Below are 21301 nucleotides of genomic sequence, written 5' to 3' on the forward strand. Positions count from 1 at the left end.
GGTACTCATTGTGCTTCCTGGATTTGAGTGAGTGGTTCCTTTCCCACATTAGGGAAGTTTTCAGCTATTATCTCTTCGAGTAATTTTTCTGTCCTTTTCGCTCTCTCTTTTCCTTCTGGCACCCCTATAATACGGATGTTGGTGCATTTAACATTGTCCCAGAGTTCTCTGAGATTCTCTTCATTTGTTTCCAATCTTTTTTCTCTTTTCTGTTCCACATCTGTGATTTCCACTAGTCTGTTCTCCCACCTAGCTTATTCATTCTTCTGCCTCCTGTATTCTGCTGGTGGTTGCTTTTAATGAATTTTTTATTTTTTAAAAAAATTTTTATTGTATTTTGCATCTCTGCTTAAGTTTTAAATCTTGTATTTCTTTTTTTTTTTTTTTTTTTGTCTTTTGTTGTTGTTGTTGCTATTTCTTGGGCCGCTCCCGCGGCATATGGAGGTTCCCAGGCTAGGGGTTGAATCGGAGCTGTAGCCACCGGCCTACGCCAGAGCCACAGCAACGCGGGATCCGAGCCGCGTCTGCAACCTACACCACAGCTCACGGCAACGCCGGATCGTTAACCCACTGAGCAAGGGCAGGGACCGAACCCTCAACCTCATGGTTCCTAGTCGGATTCGTTAACCACTGCGCCACGACGGGAACTCCTAAATCTTGTATTTCTTTGCTCAATATTTGCTGTAAATTATCAATCTTTGCCTCCGGTTTATTTCCAATGTCTTGCATCATCTTCAGCATCATCAGTCTAAAGTCTTTTTCCTGGAGGCTGAGAATCTCCAGATCACTTAGCTGTTTTTCTGGGGTTGTTCCCTTATGTGAGTTATAGTTCTCTGCCTTTTCATTTTTATAGGTTTTTGGTGTGGTCTCCTTTTTGCAGACAATAGAGTTGTAGCCTCTCTTACTTCTGATGTCTGCCCCCCTTGTGGATGAAGTTGGTAAGGGAACTTGCCATAGGCTTCCTGATGGGAGGGACTGGTGCCTGCCCACTGGTAGGTGGGGCTGATTCCTATCCCTCTGGTGGGTGGGGCTTTGCCTCTGGGTGAGAGTAGATGTGGCTGTGTGCCTGGAGGGTCTTTAGGCAGCCCGTTTACTGATGGATGTAGCTGTGATCCCACCTGGATTATTGTTTGGCCTGGGGTTCTCAGCGCTGATGGGTAGGGCCAGATTTTTCCAAAATAGGCACCTCTAAAGGAACACACACTGAAGAATATTCCTGAGAGCTTTGCCTGCAATGTTCTTCCCCCACAATGAGCTAGTCATCCCCTGTTTTCCCAGGAGATCCTCCAAGAACTGCAGTGAGGTTCAACCCAGATTCCTTTGGAGCCTCTGCTTTGCCCTGGGACCCAGTGCACGTGAAAGTCTGTATGCACCTTTCAAGAATGGGGTCTCTGTTTCCCCCAGTCCTGTGGAGCTCCTGCGCACAAGCCCCACTGGCCTTAAGTGCTGGATGCTCTAGGGGCTCTTTCTCCCAATGCCAGATCTCTAGGTGCAGGGACCTGACATGGGGCTCAAAACTCTCATTCTTGTAGGTCTCTATGATACAGTTACTTTCCAGTCTGTGGGCTTCCCACCCAGCAGGTATGGAGTTGCTTATATTGCATAATCACCTCTCCTACCTCTTAATGTGGCCTTCTCTTTGTCTTCTGGAGTAGGAGATCTTTTTGAAAGTTTCCAGTCCATTTGGTTGAAGGTTGTTCAGCATTTGGTTGTAATTTTGTTGTTTTCGTGAGAGAAGGTGAGCTCCAGTCCTATTCTGCCATCTTAATCCTGTCTCTGATACATGAATTGCTAAATGAGTAAGTTTTGTTTCTCTTTAATTAAGAGGACAGGAGTTCCTGTCATGGCACAATAGAAATGAATCTGCCTAGTATCCATGAAGATGCAGGTTTGAGCCCTGGTCTTGCTCAGTGGGTTAAGGATCTGGCATTGCCATGAGCTGTGGTGTAGGTCACAGATGCAGCTCAGATCTGGCATGGCTGTGGCATAGGCTGGCAGCTACAGCTCTGAGTTGACCCCTAGCCTGAGAACCTCCATATGCTGTGGGGGTGGCCCTAAAAAAATAAAGGGGACAAAATGTAAAGATTTTTAGTTTTAGACACTTCTTTTACCACATTGATAAAAATTATGCTGTGAGAAAATGTTTGTAGAGGTTAGAGATATTCATAAGTTTGTCATACCAGCATTCCCTGATGAGCAAACAGTTCAGTTTCTTCTTGGTTTTTGTTAGAGACTAAAGGTTTTTGAGTTTTGAATTATAATTAAAGCTATTAGAAATAAGGGAAATATCTCAGTATGCAAGGAAAGTGGGATGTGTGTCTAAAGGCAAAGAAAGTATAAAGAATAAAAATGCATTGTGTTAAGGGGGAAAAAGTAATTTTGTTCTAAAGCTGGTTATTTCAAAATGGGAAAGAAAATAAGGGATAAGTTGACACAGAAAGTTATAAAGATTTGTAGGGGGAAAAAAGACCTTGATTGTGCATGGCCAGGACTGGTTAAGATTAGATTGGACTTAATAAGGTAGATGAATTATTACAAAAAGGTAGCTGATGCAAGACTGGCATTTGTTCTAACAGAAGAAACTAAAGTTTTCTTGGAACACTGAACTGCTTTTGATAATAGATTGGAGGTGTCTTTACCTTTTTAAGTGATCTGTTATAACTTTGTCTTTGAATTTTTTGTTGTTGTTGTTACTGGTTAAGTGAGTAAGTATTGTTTCACAATGACCTATGATCCTATATGACCAAGTGTCTTAAAGCCTTTTGATACTTTTTGATAAACTTCTCATGGATCAAATTCTAACTAGAGGTTGACAGTAGCAAAATTTTATTTAGGTTTTCCCAGAGGGGCTCTGGGATACCTCCAAGACATTTCTTTTCTCTATATGTCAAAGAACAATACTGAAGTAAATCAGGATTATTTGGTAAGTTAAATTACATGGGAACCAAATCAGTGGTAAATCTCTGGCTATGTTATATGGGTAAATGTCATTAATATGTTATCTTAAATTATGGCACAGAAATAGCCAAATTTCCTTGACAGCTGCATTGTAATCAGGTCTTTAACTGTGCCTTTAAGTCTTTGCATTCATAGACAGTTATTAATCTGATGCTTTCACAAAAATGCTTATAGTTGACTTGCTTTTTACAACTGAAATATACTTAATTTACAGTGTGTTTCTGTTACATAGAAGTGATTCAGTTATACATATATTTTTGTATTTTCCATATGGTTTATTATAGGATATTGAATATAGTTCCCTGTGCAATACAGTACGACCTTGTTTTTCTATTTTATGTACAGTATTTTGTACCAGCTAATCCCAAACTCCTAATTTATCCTTCCCCTACCTACTTTCCCCTTTGGTAACCATAAGTTTGTTTTCTGTGTCTTTGAGCCTGTTTGTTTTGTAAATAAGTTCATTTGTACCATATTTTAGATTCTAGATGACTTGATTTTATGCTCCAAAACTAAATTAGAATTATGAGCAAAAGGATTACACCTTGCATGAGGGTTTGCATCTTACAAAGACTCTTAGGTAAGGCTACTCCAGAACTAGGAATAACCTCCCCATCTCACACCTCCAGGGTACTCAGTTTGGCCAGAGAGCTCTCCAAACCCAGGTGGGGCAATACCCCTTAAGACAAGTCCCACTGGAGTTGTGAATGCTGAGACTGTTTAGCTGATGGAATTAATTTTGGTTCACTCTTTTTCAACTTTGGGTTTATTCATTTGGAAAAACCAGATGCCAACTTATAGAGACAATCCAAAGAGAATGGAAAATTTTCCAACCTACAAACCCAACCTGTGCTGATATCAAAATTTATTAAACATCATCCTCACTTCAGAAGAACATAGAAGAGGACTAGGAAAAACTAGGGAGGAGCCAGATCTGCTTTAGGTAGACGTCCCTCACCACTCCAGAAGGGCTGTAGCAGGAATGAATGTACCAACAGCAGATCCCAATTGGGATGTGAATGCTGAGGATAGGCCAAAATTTGAACATGATCAAGACTGCATTTAGGTAACTGACAGATCTATTTCAGATGTCCTGACCCAAGGGACCTGCCATTGGAGGATCCAGACTTTGAGATCGATGAAGGGATGGAAGGGATGGAAGAAACAAAGGAATTTAGACTCAAAGATTATTGGCAGATTTGATTTTACTATGATGCTGAAGATCCACTACAGACCTCAGGTACTTAACTAGCATGTGTAGACACTTTTTACTGGTCAGGTAGAAGCATTTACCTAACCAGCATTTTTCGGTCTGAAAAAGCATCTTCAGTTGTTAAAGCCCTACTGAAAGAGATAGTTCCTAGGTTTGGGCTGCCTATGTCTATTTCAGAGTGACAAAGGAGGGGCCTTTATAATAAGAATAATTGAAGAAGTATCTGGAGCTTTAAACCTTTCTTGGAAATTGCATGCTTCTTAGTGACCACTTCTGTCCTGGAGACTGGGTCCTGATGAAAACTTGGAACAAAAAATATCCAGAAGACCAGCACCATCCTTATTTGACCAGGCCTGACAAAGTACTACTCACAGTCCATTCCTCAGCGAAGGCTGAAGGGAATTAAAACATGGATCCATCATATTCAAGTTAAGGCAGTCCTGCAAAGATCACTGGAGCCACCACATCCTGTCGACAGGAACATGACAGGAACTAGAGACCATGCTGCAGAAGAAGACCATGATTGATATTATCCAAACTTTGGCTGGTTCCAGTACCTGACACTGACTTCTGAGTGGGCAAGAGCCCTAACAGATACTAAGTTCCTTTTCAGAAGGAAGTTATGATAAAGAAACTGAGGTGAATAGGATTGCTGCAGTAGTGACTTCAGTAAAATAAAACTCTTCAAAAGGTAATTTAAATAACTTGTTAGGTTACCAGAATGATTGTTTCTTTTGTTAGGCTTTATTTTTCTTTCTAATGTCACAGGCTTGGAAGCACAATTCAAAAATTAGAATTTCTCAAACTTTGGAAAAAGCAAGTAATCTCTCTAGCTGTTGGATATGTCATCCAAAACATTTTCTGTGTTTGACCATGCTGACCTCTTGGTTATGTCTATGAATTTTTGCAGCCGCTTGTAATGTCACTGTGACTTATGATAAATGCCCTCTCATGTAACACACCACGTTATGGGACAGGAAATTCTATTGAATGGTTTTTTGGTTTTTTTTTTCCCCCTTGACTAAATCAATTTGGCACTTTCTTCCTTTCTTAAAAAGTTCCTGTTGTGGCTTAGTGGATTTAGAACCCAACTAGTATCCATGAGGATATGTGTTCGATCCCTGGCCTTGCTCAGTGGGTTAAGGATCTGGCATTGCCATGAACTGTGCTGTAAACCAGCAGCTGCAGGTCTGATTTGACCCCTAGCCTGGAAACTTCCATATGCTGTAGGTGTGGTCCTTAAAAAAAAAAAAAAAGACCCTGATGCCTACTCCTGTCAAGTTGTACTTAGGATATTGTAGAAACTTGGCTGAAAGACTTCAGGAAAAGTGATAGTGATTGAGACAGTCCAATATGTAAAGGTGAGAAAAACTGATCCTTGGCTTGACTGTGTCTGAAAGTTTAACAATATCTAGCATTCTCTTTTTTGTTTGCAGTTTTGATTACCAGTTTCAGGCGTGTGAATACCTTCAACAGCTGGCACATAGGTGGTATTTGTTTATTCAGATTGTGGAAAAGGAATGTTGTCTGCCATTCCAGTTCTCCAAGGATTATGGCCACCAGCCACTGCAGTCACCCACCCCACTCCCCCCATGATACACCCTGAAGAGAATGTAGTATGGAGAAAAAAACAAAGCATTTTGTGCTTTGGATATTTGACCCTGTATAATTAAGATGCATATCTAAGGAATAGTTTCAAAGAGCCTAGCTCTTGCATCTAGACATAGAAAAGCACTAAAATCATTAACTTGATCTATTTTTTCGTGATCAGCAATAATTTTTTTGATGTTTGACTACATTTTTTCCTACATATCCTGGCTCTTCCCTTACCTCTTTTGAGCTGTTCCCCAGCTATCATCTGAGAGGCTGTCTGGGTCCTGAGCTTATAGTCAGTCACTCTGTAAGGGCCCCAAATCTTTTAACTTTTAGCCTGTGTGTTTTCTTCAACAGTTTTGGTGACCGCAAAGACACCCAAAGCAGATTTAGCCTTCTCCTGACCTCTGCTAGGATTGGGAGCTGTGGTACTACCAGAGACCCCTTGGGCCTGTCCACCTCCTCAGAGTACAGATGAATTCGGGTGAACCTCTCCTGGTTTTTGGATCTTCTGATTATTGGTTGATCCTGAGTTTTATTTGATGGTGCACATAACAGGACCTTGGCCCCCCAGTTGAAGCACCCAGGGAAGATTTTTGCCTAGTGGAGGTAGGAGATTAAGAAGTACAAAGATTATATATACATAAAATAACGAGAATACATAAAATAAGCAATGAGGATACATATTATACAAAGGGAATATAGCCAATATTTTATAACTAAAAACCTTTTAAACTTGTGAATCACTGTTACATACCTGTAACTTATACTGTAAATAAACCCAACCTTAAACTAATAAAAGCAGCAAAAGAAAAGCAGGTAGCTAATATTTCAGCAACACTGCAGGTCATAAGCACAATATATAATAAAGTGATGAAATGGTGGAAACTACAACCAGGAATACTTTCTACCAAGAATACTCTCTACCTGAGAAGCCTCTCATTCAGAGTGCATAGATCAAAAACTAAGAGTTCAAAACCACCAAACCAGCTGTGTAAGAAATATTAAAGGGACTTCTTTAAGTGAAAAAGAAAGGCCACAACTGGAAAGATGAAAACTACAAAAGGAAAGAGCTCATGGGTAAAGGCAGGAAACCATGTACAAAACTAATAGGAAAGTTTAGACAAAAATGGTAAAATCATCTTATAGCTATATAATAAGCAATTGAGGCTACATGAAATAAATGCAAAATGTGATGTTAAAATGAATGATTATGAGGGAGGAGAGTAAAAATCCAGGGTTCTTAAGGTGTGGGTCTTTGTTTCTTTTTCTTTTTATAGCCACAGCTGGGGCATATGGAAGTTCCCAGGCTAGGGGTTGAATTGGAACTGCACTTTCCAGCACCAATGGATCCATGCTGCATCTGTGGCCTACACTGCAGCTTGTGACAACACCAACTCCTAAACCCACTGAATGAGACCAGGGATTGAACCCACATCCTCACAGACACTATGCTGGGTTTTTAACCAGCTGAGCCACTATAGAAACTCCTTAAAATGTGTTTTAAACAATTTTTTAAAAATCTCAGATTGCTATGTATAGACTTTGTGGTAACCACAAACCAAAAATCTGTAATAGATATAAATATATATGACAAACTAAACTGAACATAATACTTGTCATCAAATCATAAAGGAAAAGACCATAAAAAGAACTATTACAAAAACAACAAAATGACAGTAAGTATATGCCTATCAATAATTTGGAAAACAAATACTGTGGAGTATTTATTCCATTTATATCTCATGAAAAAACAGAGTGAATGATGTAAAACTAAGACCCATATAAATGTTGCCTACAAGAAATGCCAGATATAAAGACACACTGGGGGGGGGGAGGGGAGTGGAATAGATATTCCATAAGAAAAAAATAATAAAGCTCGGGTACAGCAATACTTATGTCAAACAAAATTGATTTTAAAATAGACTGCAAGGCAGTTCCTGTTGTGGCTCAGTGGTTAGTGAATCCAACTAGGAACCATGAGGTTGCAGGTTTGATCCCTGGCCTTGCTCAGAGGGTTAAGGATCCAGCGTTGCCTTGAGCTGTAGTGTAGGTCACAGCTCGGATCCCACATTGCTGTGGCTCTGGCATAGGCTGGCAGCTACAGCTCTGATTGGACCCCTAGCCTGGGAACCTACACATGCTGTGGGTGTGGCCCTAGAAAAGACCCAAAAAAAAAAAATAGACTGTACGAGTTCCTGTCATGGCTCAGCAGTTAATGGTCCTGACTAACATCCATGAGGATGTGGTCTTGATCCCTGGTCTTGCCAAGAGGTTTAAGGATCTGGCATTGCTGTGGCTGTAGTGTAGGCCAGCAGCTACAGCTCTGGTTTGGCCCCTGGTCTGGGAACCTCCATATGCCACAGGTGTGGCCCCAAAAAGACAAAAAATAGACTGTAGCAAGAGACAAGGATACTACATATTGATCAAGGGGTCAATCCAAGAAGAATTACAACTATTGTAAATAGATATGTACCCAACTTAGGAATACCTAAATACATAATTCAAACTATTAACAGAAAGGGAAAAACTGACAGCATAATAATAGTAGGGGACTTTAACACTCCCTTTTATGAATGGACAGATCATATAAGCAAAAAATCAAGGAAACCTTGGCCTTAAATAACACATTAAATCTGATAGACTTAATAGCATTTCATCCAAAAGCAGCAGAATACACATTCTTTTCAAGTGCTCCCAGGACAGTTTCCAGGATAGATCGCATGCTAGGCCACAAAACAACCTTTGGTAAATTTAAGAAAACTGAAATATCAAGCATCTTTTCCAATCATGACATAGAATAGAAATCAACTACAAGGAAAAAATACTGCAAAAAAGAACAAACATGTGGAGGCTAAATAATATGCTATTAAACAACCAATAGATCAATGAAGAAATAAAATCTGAAGACAAATTACAAAAGCACAACGATCCAAAATTGATGGTATACAGTACAAGCAGTTCTAATAGTGATACAAACTTTATCTCAGGAAATATCTCAAGTAGCCTAACCCTACACAAAGGAACTAGAAAACAAGCAAAACCCACAATTAGTAGAAAGAAAGAATTCACATAAAGATCAGAGCAGAAATAAATGAAACAGAGACTAGAGAAAAAGATCAATAAAATTAAGAGCTAGTTCTTAGAAAAAATAAACCAAATTGATAAACTTCTAACCAGACTCATCAAGAAAGAGAGGGCCCAAATTAATACAATCAGAAATGAGAAAGTTACAACCAATAGCCAAGAAATACAAGGGATCATACGAGATGACTACAAACAACTATAGGCCAATTAAATGGACAATCTAGAAGAAATAGACAAATTCCTAGAAATGTGCAATTTCCCAAAACTGAAACAGGAAGAAATAGAAAATATGAACAGACCAACCACCAGTAATGAAACTAATTTTTAAAAAAATCCCGGTAAACAAAAGTCCAGGACCAGATGGTTTTATAAGTGCATTCTGCCAAACATTTAGAGAAAAGTTAATACCTATCTGTCTCTGCAATTTATTGCAGAGGATAGAACACTTCCTAACTCACTCTATGAGGCCAGCATCACCCTGATACCAAAGCCAGACAAAGATAATCACAAAAAAGAAAATTTTAGGCCAATATCTCTGTTGAACATAGATGCAAAAATCCTCAACAAAATATCAGCAAACCAAATCTGACAATATATTGAAAGGATCATACATTATGATCAAATGGGATTTATCCCAGGGATACAAGGATGGTTCAGTATCTGAAAATCAATCACTATGATACACCACATTAACAAATTAAATAATAAAAGCTATAGAATCATCTCAATAAATTCAGAAAGCTTTTGACAAAATTCAACATCCGTTTATAAAAACTCTCCAGAAAGTTGTTATAAAGGGGACATACCTCAACATAATAAAGTCCATATATGAAAAGCCCACAGATAACATTATACCCAACAGTGAAAAACTGCAAGCATTTCCTCTCAAATCAAGAACAAGACAAGGATGCCCACTCTCTCCACTTTCATTCAATACTGTTAAGTCCTAGTCACGGCATACAGGAAAAAGAAAAAAAGACTCTAAATTGAATAAGAAGTAAAACTTTCACTTTCTGCAGATGATATGGTACTATACATAGAAAATCCTAAAATGCTACCAAAAAACTACCAGAGATCATCAATGAGGTCTATAAAGTTGCAGGATACAATGTTAACATACAGAAATATGTTATATTTCTATATGCTAACAAACTATGAGAAAGAGAAATTAACAATCCCACTTACAATCACATCAAAAAATAACATACCTAGAAATAAATATACCTGAGGAAGTAAAAAACGTGCACTCAGAAAACTATAAGAACTGATGAAACAAATTTCAGAAGACAGAGACAGATGGAAAGATATACTGTGTCCATGGATTGGAAGAATTAATAGTATTAAAATCACTGTACTATACAAGGCAATCTACATATTCAATACAATCTTCATCAAAGTACCAATGGGGTTTTTTAAAGAACTAGAACAAATAATTTAAAAATCTGTATGGAAACACAAAAGACCCTGAACAGTTAAAACCATCTTGAGAAAGAACAGAGCCAAAGATATCGCTCTCCCTGACTTTAGACTCTACTACAAAGCTATAGTAATCACAACGGTATAAACAGATACCCCAGATCAGTGGAACATATTAGAGAACTCAGAAATAAACCCATGCACTCATAGTCAATTAATCTATGACAAAGGCAAAAATATACAATGGAAAAAAGACAATCTCTTCAATAAGTGGTGCTGGGAAAACTAGGCAGCTACATGTAAAAAAATCAAATTAGACCATTTTCTAAAACCGTATACAAAAATAAACCCCAAATGGATTAAAGGCCTAAATATATGACCTAAAATCATAAAACTCCTAGAAGATAACATAGACAAAACACTCTGATATCAATTTCAACCGTATCTTTTGGATCTGTCTTCTAAAGCAAAGAAAACAAAAGCAAAAGTAAGTAAATGGGATGTAATTAAACTCAAAGGCTTTTGCACAGCAAAACAACCACTGACAAAATGAAAAGACAACTTACTGAATGGCAGAAAATATTTGTAAAGATGTGACCAAAAAGAGGTTAAGATCAAAAATACATAAACAGCTCACTCAACTCAGTATTTTTTTAAAAAATCAAAAATAGGAGAGGAGTTCCCGTGGTGGCTCATTGGTTAACAAATCCGACTAGGAACCATGAGGTTGAGGATTTGATCCCTGGTCTTGCTCAGTGGGTTGAGGATCTGGCGTTGCCGTGAGCTGTGGTGTAGGTTGCAGACGTGGCTCGGATCCTGTGTTGCTATGGCTCTGGTGTAGGCCACTGGCTACGGCTCCGATTAGACTCCTAGCCTGGGAATCTCCATAGCCATGGGAGCAGCCCTAGAAAAGGCAAAAAGACCCCCCCCCAAAAAAAAATAGGCAGGAGACTTGAACAGACATTTTCCAAAGAGGACATACCAGTGGCCAATATGAAAAGATGCTCAACATTGCTAATTATCAGAGAAATGCACATCAAAACACAGTAAGATATATTACCTCACACTTGTCAGAATGGCCATCCTTAAAAAGCCTAAGGAGTTCCCTGGTGATTTAGTGGTTAGGACTTGGCTCTTTCTCTATTGTGGCCCAGATTCAACCACGACGGCTAATGACTAAGTTCCTGGTCTGGGAACTAAGATCCTACATCAAAGCACTGCTCACTGTGGGGGAAAAAAAAAAAGAAAGTCTACAAATAACAAATGTTAGGAAGGATGTGGACAAAGGGAAGCCTAACACCCTGTTGGTGGGAATGTAAATTGGTGCAGCCACTATGGAAAACAGTATGAAGTTTCCTCAAAAAACTCAAAATGGAACTATCATATGACCCTGTGATTCCACTTCTGGAAGAAAACAAAAATACCAATTGAAAAGACACAAGCACCCCAGTGTTCAGAGCAGCATTATTTACAATAGCCAAGAAGCTAAAATATGGAAGCAGCCTAAGAGCCCATCAACAGACCAAAGGATAAAGAATATGTGGTATACAATGGACTACTACTCAGCCATATAAAAGGATGAAAGATTGCCACTTGCAACAACATGGATGGACCTGCACATACTGTATGGTATCACTCATATATGGAATTTAAAAAATAAAACTAGCAAATATAACAAAAAAATGGGGAACTATGTCTAGTCACTTATGGAGCATGATAATGTGAGAAAAAAGAATGTATACATGCTGCACAGTAAGAAAAAAACTGGGTCACCATGCTGCACAGTAAGAAAAAAAATAATGTATTGGGGAAATAAAAATTAAAAAAAAAAGAAATGGAGTCAGGGATATAAGAAATAAACTAGTGGTTACCAGCTGGGGGAAGGAAGGGAGGGAGGCAGGGAAAGACAGGGATAGGGAATTAAGATGTACAAACTACTGTGTATAAAATAAGCTACAAGGATATATTTTATAGCACAGGGAATATAGACAATGTTATATAATAACTATAAGTGGAGTATAATCTATAAACACTTCGAATATTTATGTTGTATATCTGAAGCTAATATAATATTGAATCAACTATATCTCAAAATATACAGACATGTCTTACTTTTATTGTACCTAGGTTTACTAAAAGTCAAATAAGTTCACATTATCTGTTAAAAAATTTATCAGCAAAAGTAACTTTTGGAATTAACAGTTAGCTAACATGGTCTAATATCTCATGAAGTTTTCATAGGTAATCTAAACATAATTATACTTCAGTAGACCTAAATGGGTCAACAGCTTTTAGGTAAACTCTAAAAATTATGTTTTATGGTATGTTTACTTAAAAGTAATTACTCCAGGAGTTCCCGCTATGGTGCAGTGGGTTAAGACTCCAACGGCAGCCGCTCAGGTCAGAAGTGCAGATTCAATCCCAGGCCCGGCGCAGTGGGTTAAAGGATCTGGTGTTGCTGCAGTTGCAGTGTAGATCAAAGCTGAGGCTCAGATTCAATCCCTGGACCAGTAACTTCCATATGCCGTGGATGCAGCCATTAAAAAAAAAAAGTTTCTCCAAATTTTTGATAGCTTGAAACTTTATAGAGTTTTGCTAAGTTAAATGATGGAGACTTGTTAAATATCTAGATCATTCCCAAATAAGACACTGAAACATTTCATATTAATTATATGCTTTTTATAGAGAAAAGATATTTAGGTTTATTAACAAAAATGTTTGGTGTGACAGAAATTTTCTATTAAAAGCACATTTTTTGGAAATCATCAATAATATTTATAGTTTTGCCAATCCACCAAATGCTAATGTAAAGGACAATTTATAATTGCTTAATTTTTAGTTTTCACTAGAAATTAGGTTTTTAAAATTGAGAATTCTAATTAAAATATATAATGAAAACTGCTAAAATTAATAAGAAACATCTTTGTATATAAAGAAAAGGTATAAAATGGAAATATATTCTGTTAGGAGAAAAAAGTATTTTTTGTTTTGGAGTGAAAAAAAAAAGCAAACATAGGACAAAATCTGAAAGTAAAAAAGTTATGAGGGTTTGTGGAAAGAAAAAACCCTGAAAAGAGTTCAGTGCATGGTTAGGACTAAGATTATGAAAATTTAATTAAATAAAATTTAATATTAAGAGTTGGTATGGGAGTCCCCGTTGTGTTTCAGCAGTAATGAACCTGACTAGAATCCATGAGAATGTGGGTTTGATCCCTGGCCTCGCTCAGTGGGTTAAGGATCTGGCATTGCTGTGATCTGTGGTGTAGGTTGCAGGTGCAGCTCAGATCTGGCATTGCTGTGGCTGTGGTGTAGGCCACCAGCTGCAACCCCGATTTGACCCCTAGCCCAGAAACCTCCATATGCCATGGGTGGGCCCTCAAAGCAGAAAAAAAAAAAAAAAAAGTTGGTGCAGAAACTTGAATTTGATTTTAAAAGAACATATTTTTCTTGAAATAATGATATGCTTTTAGATAAGAGATTGTAAACTTTTTAAACCTCCTTTTTAGTAATCTGTTGTAACTTTCTGTATTTGCCTTTAAAATCTTATTGTCAGTTTGGTTGAATACGTTAAGTATTGTTTCAATAGCCTATGAACCTATTTGATCAAGTATTTTAAAATTTTTTGATATCTTTACACTTTTCCTAAGTCAAATACTAAATGAAATTTTTTTGACTTCTAGCTAACTTCAAAATACTTCAAAGGGCCTCTAAAACATCCCAAAGAGAGATATTAAACTTATTAGGTTTATCTGCTATGTTAAATTATGTATAAAACATTGTCAAATAAGCGGTGTTAAACCTTTTTAGGTTATATTGTATGGGTAGATGCCATATATTTTAACAATTATATGGAATCCCTAAAAATCTGGTATGTCCTAGTATATCAGTCATAAATAATTCGAGTTATTATCTTAAAATGTTTTATGTCACAGAAGTAGCTGAGTTTCTTGTCAATTACAATGTATTCAGATCTTTAACCTTGCCATTTAAAGTCTTTTGTCATTTATAGTCAATTGTTCTTCTCTGACGCTTTTATAAAATGATGTTCAAAAAGATTCATAAAATGGGACTTTTGGACAAGGTTTCTGATGACTTCTTTTTTTTTTTTTTTTTTTTGTCTTTTCTAGGGCCGCACCCGAAGCATATGGAGGTTCCCAGGCTAGGGGTCTGATCGGAGCTATAGCCGTCGGCCTACACCAGAGCCACAGCAACTCAGGATCTGAGCCAAGTCTACGACCTACACCACAGCTCATGGAAATGCTGGATCCTTAACCCCCTGAGTGAGGCCAGGAATCGAACCCACAACCTCATGGTTCCTAATCGGATTCATTAACCACTGAGCCACAACGAGAACTCCCTGATGACTTTTAGATCATACTGCTGAACAGTAAGAATTTACAAAACCAATGGAAAACCTGAAGGTTTCATCCAGATCAACAGGAATCAATTACATGGGAGTAAGTGAACTGATAAATTTATGATTTTATAACTTACTGAAATATTATTGGCTTTAATCTTTGTCTTATAGAAGATTTTTTCCTCTTACACTAAACTGTGATCTACAACTTGATAAACTGTAAACAAAGATGAAACATTATTTATCTTTTTCTCTCTGAGTGGCGTAGAGAAATCATGCCCAGAGCTATAGTCTAAACATGATAAGATATGAGTGTTTCTATATGCAGTCTGGCCACTAGCTGCTAATTGGTAGAAAGGGAGTTTCCCAGAGCCTGGAATCGATGCTGAGCTCACATCCTTGCAGGGTGGGAAGGCATTCTTAGGCACAGGATGTAGATGCTCAAAAAGTAGTGTTGCACAGACTCTCACTGCCACCTGAAGAAGAGAACAGTACTGGTAAGGACAAGCACACTGTGAAAACCCACTGCTTCTGAATTTGCCTACATTGAAACAACTCCCCCATGAAGAGAACAAACACTGTACAGGTTGTCATCTCCAGAAGGGAAGACTGAAGTGGCGGTCAGGCAAGTAGCATGGAGCACAGGTGTCAGGAGGAAAATGGATGGCACTGGCATTATCTGTGGAGCTGGGGGTGAGGTGAGGGGACAGACGATCAGAGGATACCATGTCCCCTCATTTGGATAAACTTCACAGTGTATAAAGAGCCTTCATGTACATTTTCTCCTGTGCTTCCCCTCAGGCCTAGGAAGCAGCGGGAGAAATTGGCGTAGCTTCTGCAGTGGCTCAGATACTTGGGGATGAAAGCTTGGCGTTAACCCAGGGGCACTTCTGTTCATTGTGCCCACCTGGCTGAGTACCAATGATCTTGGCAGGAACAGAGGGCTTGCCACTCTTGAAGGCTGACAATAGATGAAATGAGATCCAATTATCATAGTACTATATAGCTTTCCTTATCTTCCCAAATTTTCAAAAAAGCCCTTTGGTATTTTTTTTTTTTCCTCTTTATCTTGGGAGGAAAAATGTATTTGCTGTCCTCCTCTTGCCTGTCTTTCCCCCTTACCTGCAAGGTCATTGCTTCACAAGACAGACACAAGGATAACGCCAAGTGAGGCCACTGGAATGGCTGACCTCCAAGGTTTCTCCCTCCTCTGGCATTCCCTGACCCCAGATACTTGTGCAGCTCTTTATCCAATCTTCAAGTGCCAGACTGCATGGATCATGCAAACATAAACACAATCAAATCAGAGTTTTAAGATTTGAGAGTCAAAGGCAGAGACAAGTGAGATGACAGCAAGTTGCCAAGGGGGTCTGTGGGAAGATCACCTTCAAACCAAAGTCAGAAGCAGCCTTTGTTTCATCCTCCTCATGACAACCCATTGGCAGCAGCAGCCACGCATGATGGATGCCCTTTTCCGTCAAGGGCCCTGATCCATAGAGTGGGGAGAGGTGAGTGGAGGTCAGCCTGGGTTCACGGAGTAAGCAGAGGGTTCCAAGACAGGGTGATGTGATGACAAAGAGAAGGAGAGGGATACTTTGGGGCTGAGGTAAAGTAGGTATCCTGTCCTCACTGGCTTGCCAGCCCCAAACCTCACCGTCGGCTTCTTGAGAGAAGAGCTGTGCTACCTCTCCCTTGGTGAGTGTATATTTATCCCTAAGGCCCCTTTTGTACTGCTGGTCTAGGAGGCCTGTGAATTTAAGATGTCTCACTGGAATCCAGTAGGAGCCTCCTTTCTTTTTCTCCCTCAGCCAATTTCCTATTTAGACCTGCCCGGAATCTCTAGTTTCTCAGCAGCTCTGGTTATTCTTAGACTATCTTCCAATTTTGCAAAATTTGCTTCTCTGCTCTGGCATTCTCATTTCCCTGGCTCACCTGTTTTTTATTTTTTATTTTTGGAGGAAGGGGTACATTTCGCATTGGATTACTCTCTTAAGAGCCATGTTGCATTTGTGCTAAGACTGCCTTAGGCTCTTATATCCCTGGTATTTGTATATTTCCATACTGTGAAAGGCTGCTGGCTGCCTTCCCCACCCCTCACTCCCATCTGTGCACAGACCACATGCACAAACACACCCCTGGGAGCCCCAAAGAGTGGAGGACACTAGGCAGCAGCTATCCAGGAGTACTCGATAGACCAAATTAGGATGTTCAAAGCAAAGGATGATGGGGCCAAAGTGCCAGCACCACACTGGATAAGGCGGCGTTCCCAGAGACACCTTCCCCATTTGACAGCAGTGATCCAGTGCCTAGGAGACTGCGGGTCCTGGAAAGCAGTCTCCTTCTTCCAAGCCGAGTGACACTGGATTAAGTGACAACTTAATCCTGTTTACTTACCTCAGATGGATTTTGTTAAGCTCACGTGGATGCTGCATGGAAAATACCTGATATACAACAGGCATTTGGCAATACCAGGCCCCCAGTTCCCATCTCTGTATTTGGATGTGTCCCCATTGCCCTGCCCACAAGTCTGCACACAAAAGCTTGCCAGGACAGGGCACATGACTACCAAATATTTCAACAGGATTCTCACTTAATTCACAATTTCTGCAAAGCTATAAGCAATGATATATTTGGGGGCATTTGCTATTTAAAAGCCTCTTATTATCTTGAAAGTAATAGTAACACTAATCAGAGAGACCACAACATGAGGTCCTAGCACCCACCATCCCAGGTTCTAAGAGCTTCTATTTATTGACTCATTCAATCCTCACAGTACTTGCTTAAAGTGCTGTTATTATCTCTACTGCTCAGACAAGGAAACTGAGGCAGATAGGTTACATGATCTGCTGAGGTCACAATGCCAGTGGCAGAGAAGCCAGGGGTCTGGTTCTATACTCATAATCACTGTTCTATACTGAAAATAGTTGCCTTCTATTTTTTGTTTAATGTTTTCAGATCTAGGGACTACTTAGAGCAGAATTCTCATGAAATTACTTCCTATCAAAGAACCAATCTCTGCTGGCCTTCGGCTAGAAAAAAGTCAATGTTTGTAACATATGAATCACCAGGGAAGCTTTACCATTCTATATCAGGAATCATTAATTCATGAATTAGATTTGAGAAAGACTAAACTTTATACCCCTTGCCTTAAAATCTAAAGCACACCTAAGGTTCACCATACTTCTGGCAGCCATCTGTCCTGTCACTGTAATAGGCATAGGAATTTTAGGAAATGATTTTATTCAGTCTAGGACATCTACACTGTAGGAATTAGCAGTGACCCAACCTCTTTTAAAAATAACGTAGATCAGGGAGTTCCCACTGTGGCTCAGTGGGTTAAGAATATGACTAGTATCCATGAAGATGTGCAGGTTCAATCCCTGGCCTCGCTCAGTGGGTTAAGGATCTGGAGTTGCCATGAGCTATAGAGTAGGTTGCAGACACGGCTCAGATCTGGTACTGCTGTGGCTGTGGGGTAGGCTGGCAGCTGCAGCTCCAATTTGATCCTTAGCTTGGGAACTTACATATGCCACGGGTGTGGCCCTAAAAAAAAAAAAAAAAAAAAAAAAAAGACAAAAGAATAAATGTGGATCATTTATTCCAACACATATCCCTTATATATTTCAACACATTGTGCATATGTTACCTAGCTTAATAAATATTTCAAGGTGGTTAAGAGCATAAGCTCTGAGTAAGACTGACCTGGATTGAAATCCTGGTGACCACCACATAGGTTAGATTGTGACTGCGGCCAAGTCACTTCTTTAGGCTTCAGGTGCTCTGTAAGACAGGAAGCCTTCATAAAAGCTTCCTTGAGGATGCTTAGCACACGCAGTGCCATTTCCCCTCCATGGTGGCTTCATCTGTTCTAACTGCTGCTGTAACAGTTAATAGCCCAGTGTTGTCAGAAACACACATGTGAAGAACTTTTTTTTCGTGAAAACCTCTGTGGCACGGAAGAGTAAGCACCAATTTTTGAGTCCTTTAGAACTCAATCCCAGGTTTGAACCTGAGTCTTCTTTTCCTCAAGTAAACATAATATAGTGCCCACTCCCATCTCCCAAGGCTGCCATAAAGATTAACTATGTCGGAGGTCCTGCACTGGCCCACAGAAAGTGCTAACGAGCATCCTTGCGTTAGTTCTGGGTATGAAGGAGTTCAAAGTGCAAGGGTGAAATATTCTTTTTTTTTTTTTTGCCATTTCTTGGGCCGCTCCCGCGGCATATGGAGGTTCCCAAGCTAGGGATCTAATCGGAGCTGTAGCTGCTGGCCTATGCCAGAGCCACAGCAATGCCAGATTTGAGCTGCGTCTTTGACCTACACCACAGCTCAAGGCAACACTGGATCGTTAACCCACTGAGTAAGGCCAGGGATCGAACCTACAACCTCATGCTTCCTAGTTGGATTCGTTAACCACTGCGCCACGACGGGAACTCCCTGAAATACTCTTTGTTCACCTTTAGGCAAGGTTTCTTGGACAATCCAACCTCGAAGGAAAGCACTGGTACAGAGGAGGCAGGTGACCAGTGCAGAGCTGGGGAGGGGCTGCTGGGACCAGACAGGAAACAGAACGTATGAGCCCCGTTCCCTACTGTCAGATGGAGCCTGAATGTGCTTCTGTGATGACACTTACTCGGCTATGTTGTGGGATACAGGAGAGAATGGCAAATGTAAACTGTGGATGCAGTTGGGCTGAAAATGCCATTTGTTGTCAGGGAAACATCAGAAACAATTTATAAGGCCAGGGAACTGATTTCAGGAACTCCTTTAGACTAAGCCTGTTTCCTCCTTCATTTTCCTAAAGGCTCCACTGTGCTGAGACTTTTCATTATACACTGGCACCACCAATGCAGATGAAAACGAGTACACACATGTCAATATCACTTGCTGTACACAGCAAGGATACAAGCCACATGGCTTCCAACCATACAGGGCTGTGACACTGTGATTTCACCTGCTAAATAAAGTAACCTAGAAAGCCTGGCTACCCAAGGAAGAGGTGTTACAAGAGTGGCAGCCACAGATACAACTTCTCTTTGCTCCAACAGAAGGCTGCAATACGCCAGCATTCAACAGCAGTCCCAGAACAGTGATGATCAGATGTATCCAATCCTAATCAGTAAGACTAGAAAAGTTAAATCCTCAGCTATAAACACAACTCATCCATAACCCTTGGAGTTGGAAGGGTTTCTTCTGTCAACTGTAGGCTAGGATAGTCCTAAAGCCAATTTAACCCCAAAATCATGTCTGATTTACCAGAGCATTCTTAGGTAGAATGATTCTATTTCTATAGAGATAATAAAGCAGAAAAATGCAAGGAAGTCTTGACCACAAAGAATGCAGCCCTGAAAACCCATAATGTGTGATAAAACTAGGTATTTAATTTGGTCTGAGTGGTGACTGATTTTGAAATAATGTTTTTTTTTTACTAATACTCTATTACAGCTCTAACTTTTATAATGAACAAAAAGTCCTGTTAAAAACAGCAAGAGGAAGAGTTCCCTTGTGGCACAGTGGATTAAAGATCCAGTGGGTTAAGGAACTTCCACGTTACAAGTGCCCCCCCCCCGCCAAAAAAAAAAAAGAAGAAGAAAAGTGAAGACACACACATATGTGTGCATACATAAACTTTGTTGTATCTCTTAGAAATTCAACAGCTTTGCATGGGTCCTTGGTTACTCAGTAAACCTTTTGGAATAAAAGCTAAGTGACAGCCTTTTGGGAAGGCAGCTAACCGCAGGAGGAAGCACTTCTGTGACATGGAGATTAAGGCTCACCTGACAAATCTGGTCTCTGTGGAGCCTTGACAAATCAGAATTCTATCCAGACATAGGCCAACAGAAATGGAAATAGGCATTTCTTCAGACTGCATTCCACTGTGAAAAAGACCACATTTAACTGAATAAATGTGCAACCCCAGGGCAGCACATTCACTTTTAGAAAATTGCAAAGTTGGGTAAAGGTTTTCCATGTCTCAAGGCATTTGTCTCAAACAGATTTTTTTCTTTTTCTTTTTTTTTTTTTTTTTTTTCTTTTTGTCTTTTTGCCTTTTCTAGGGCTGTTCCAGTGGCATATGGAGGTTCCCAGGTTAGGGGTCTAATTGGAGCTGTAGCCACTAGCCTACGCCAGAGCCACAGCAGTACCAGATCCGAGCCGCATCTGCAGCCTACACCACAGCTCACGGCAACGCTGGATCTTTAACCCACTGAGCAAGGCCAGGGATCGGTCTTGGTTCCTAGTCAGATTCGTTAACCACTGCGCCATGACAGGAACTCCCTCAAATAGATTTTCAGACTTTAACAAGGATACTGATTTTTAGCTTAGGAGAAGGATTCTTATGGGAACAAAATCCTCTATTAACCACACAAAAAAACCCTGAAATGAAAGCCTTTGAAAGCTGGTATAATTTGAGGATCCAAGGCACAACTGTAATATGGAAATGTATATAAAACAACTGAGGGAGTTCCCGTGGTGGCTTAGTGGTTAACGAATCCAACTGGGAACCATGGGGTCTTAGGTTCCATCCCTGGCCCCGTTCAGTGAGTTAAGGATCCATTGTTGCCATGAGCTGTGGTGTAGGTCACAGACGTGGCCCAGATCTGGTGTTGCTGTGGCTGTGGCGTAGGCCAGCATCTACAGCTCCGATTAGACCCCTAGCCTGGGAATCGCCATATGCC

The 21301-nt window shown here is 39.9% G+C and overlaps 1 protein-coding gene across 10 annotated transcripts in view; it reads right to left on the reverse strand.

Moving 5' to 3' along the window:
- SEC22A (SEC22 homolog A, vesicle trafficking protein) overlaps positions 1-21301 on the reverse strand; it is a 120599-nt gene that overhangs the window by 20982 nt on the left and 78316 nt on the right. For 2 of the 10 annotated variants that reach the window (XR_014824657.1, XM_084990980.1), the window contains 3 exons: positions 20402-20500; positions 15747-15893; positions 14749-15100 (listed from right to left, as the gene is read on the reverse strand). Coding sequence is in view for 3 of the 10 variants with exons in the window: in XM_084990980.1 (XP_084847106.1) it covers positions 15755-15893; positions 20402-20500 (238 nt within the window). In the remaining 7 variants the exon portion in view is untranslated. Of the gene's footprint in view, positions 1-14748; positions 15101-15746; positions 15894-16435; positions 18405-19985; positions 20501-21301 lie in introns of those variants that run through there. The other 8 variants (XR_014824660.1, XM_084990981.1, XR_014824656.1 and 5 more) reach the window with 5 other exon arrangements.

The sequence above is a fragment of the Sus scrofa genome, chromosome 13, assembly GCF_054392235.1.
Source record: "Sus scrofa isolate SSC_HxYL_T2T_F1_AM1 chromosome 13, Sscrofa_HxYL_maternal_Yorkshire_Landrace_v2.0, whole genome shotgun sequence".
NCBI classification, from domain to species: domain Eukaryota; kingdom Metazoa; phylum Chordata; class Mammalia; order Artiodactyla; family Suidae; genus Sus; species Sus scrofa.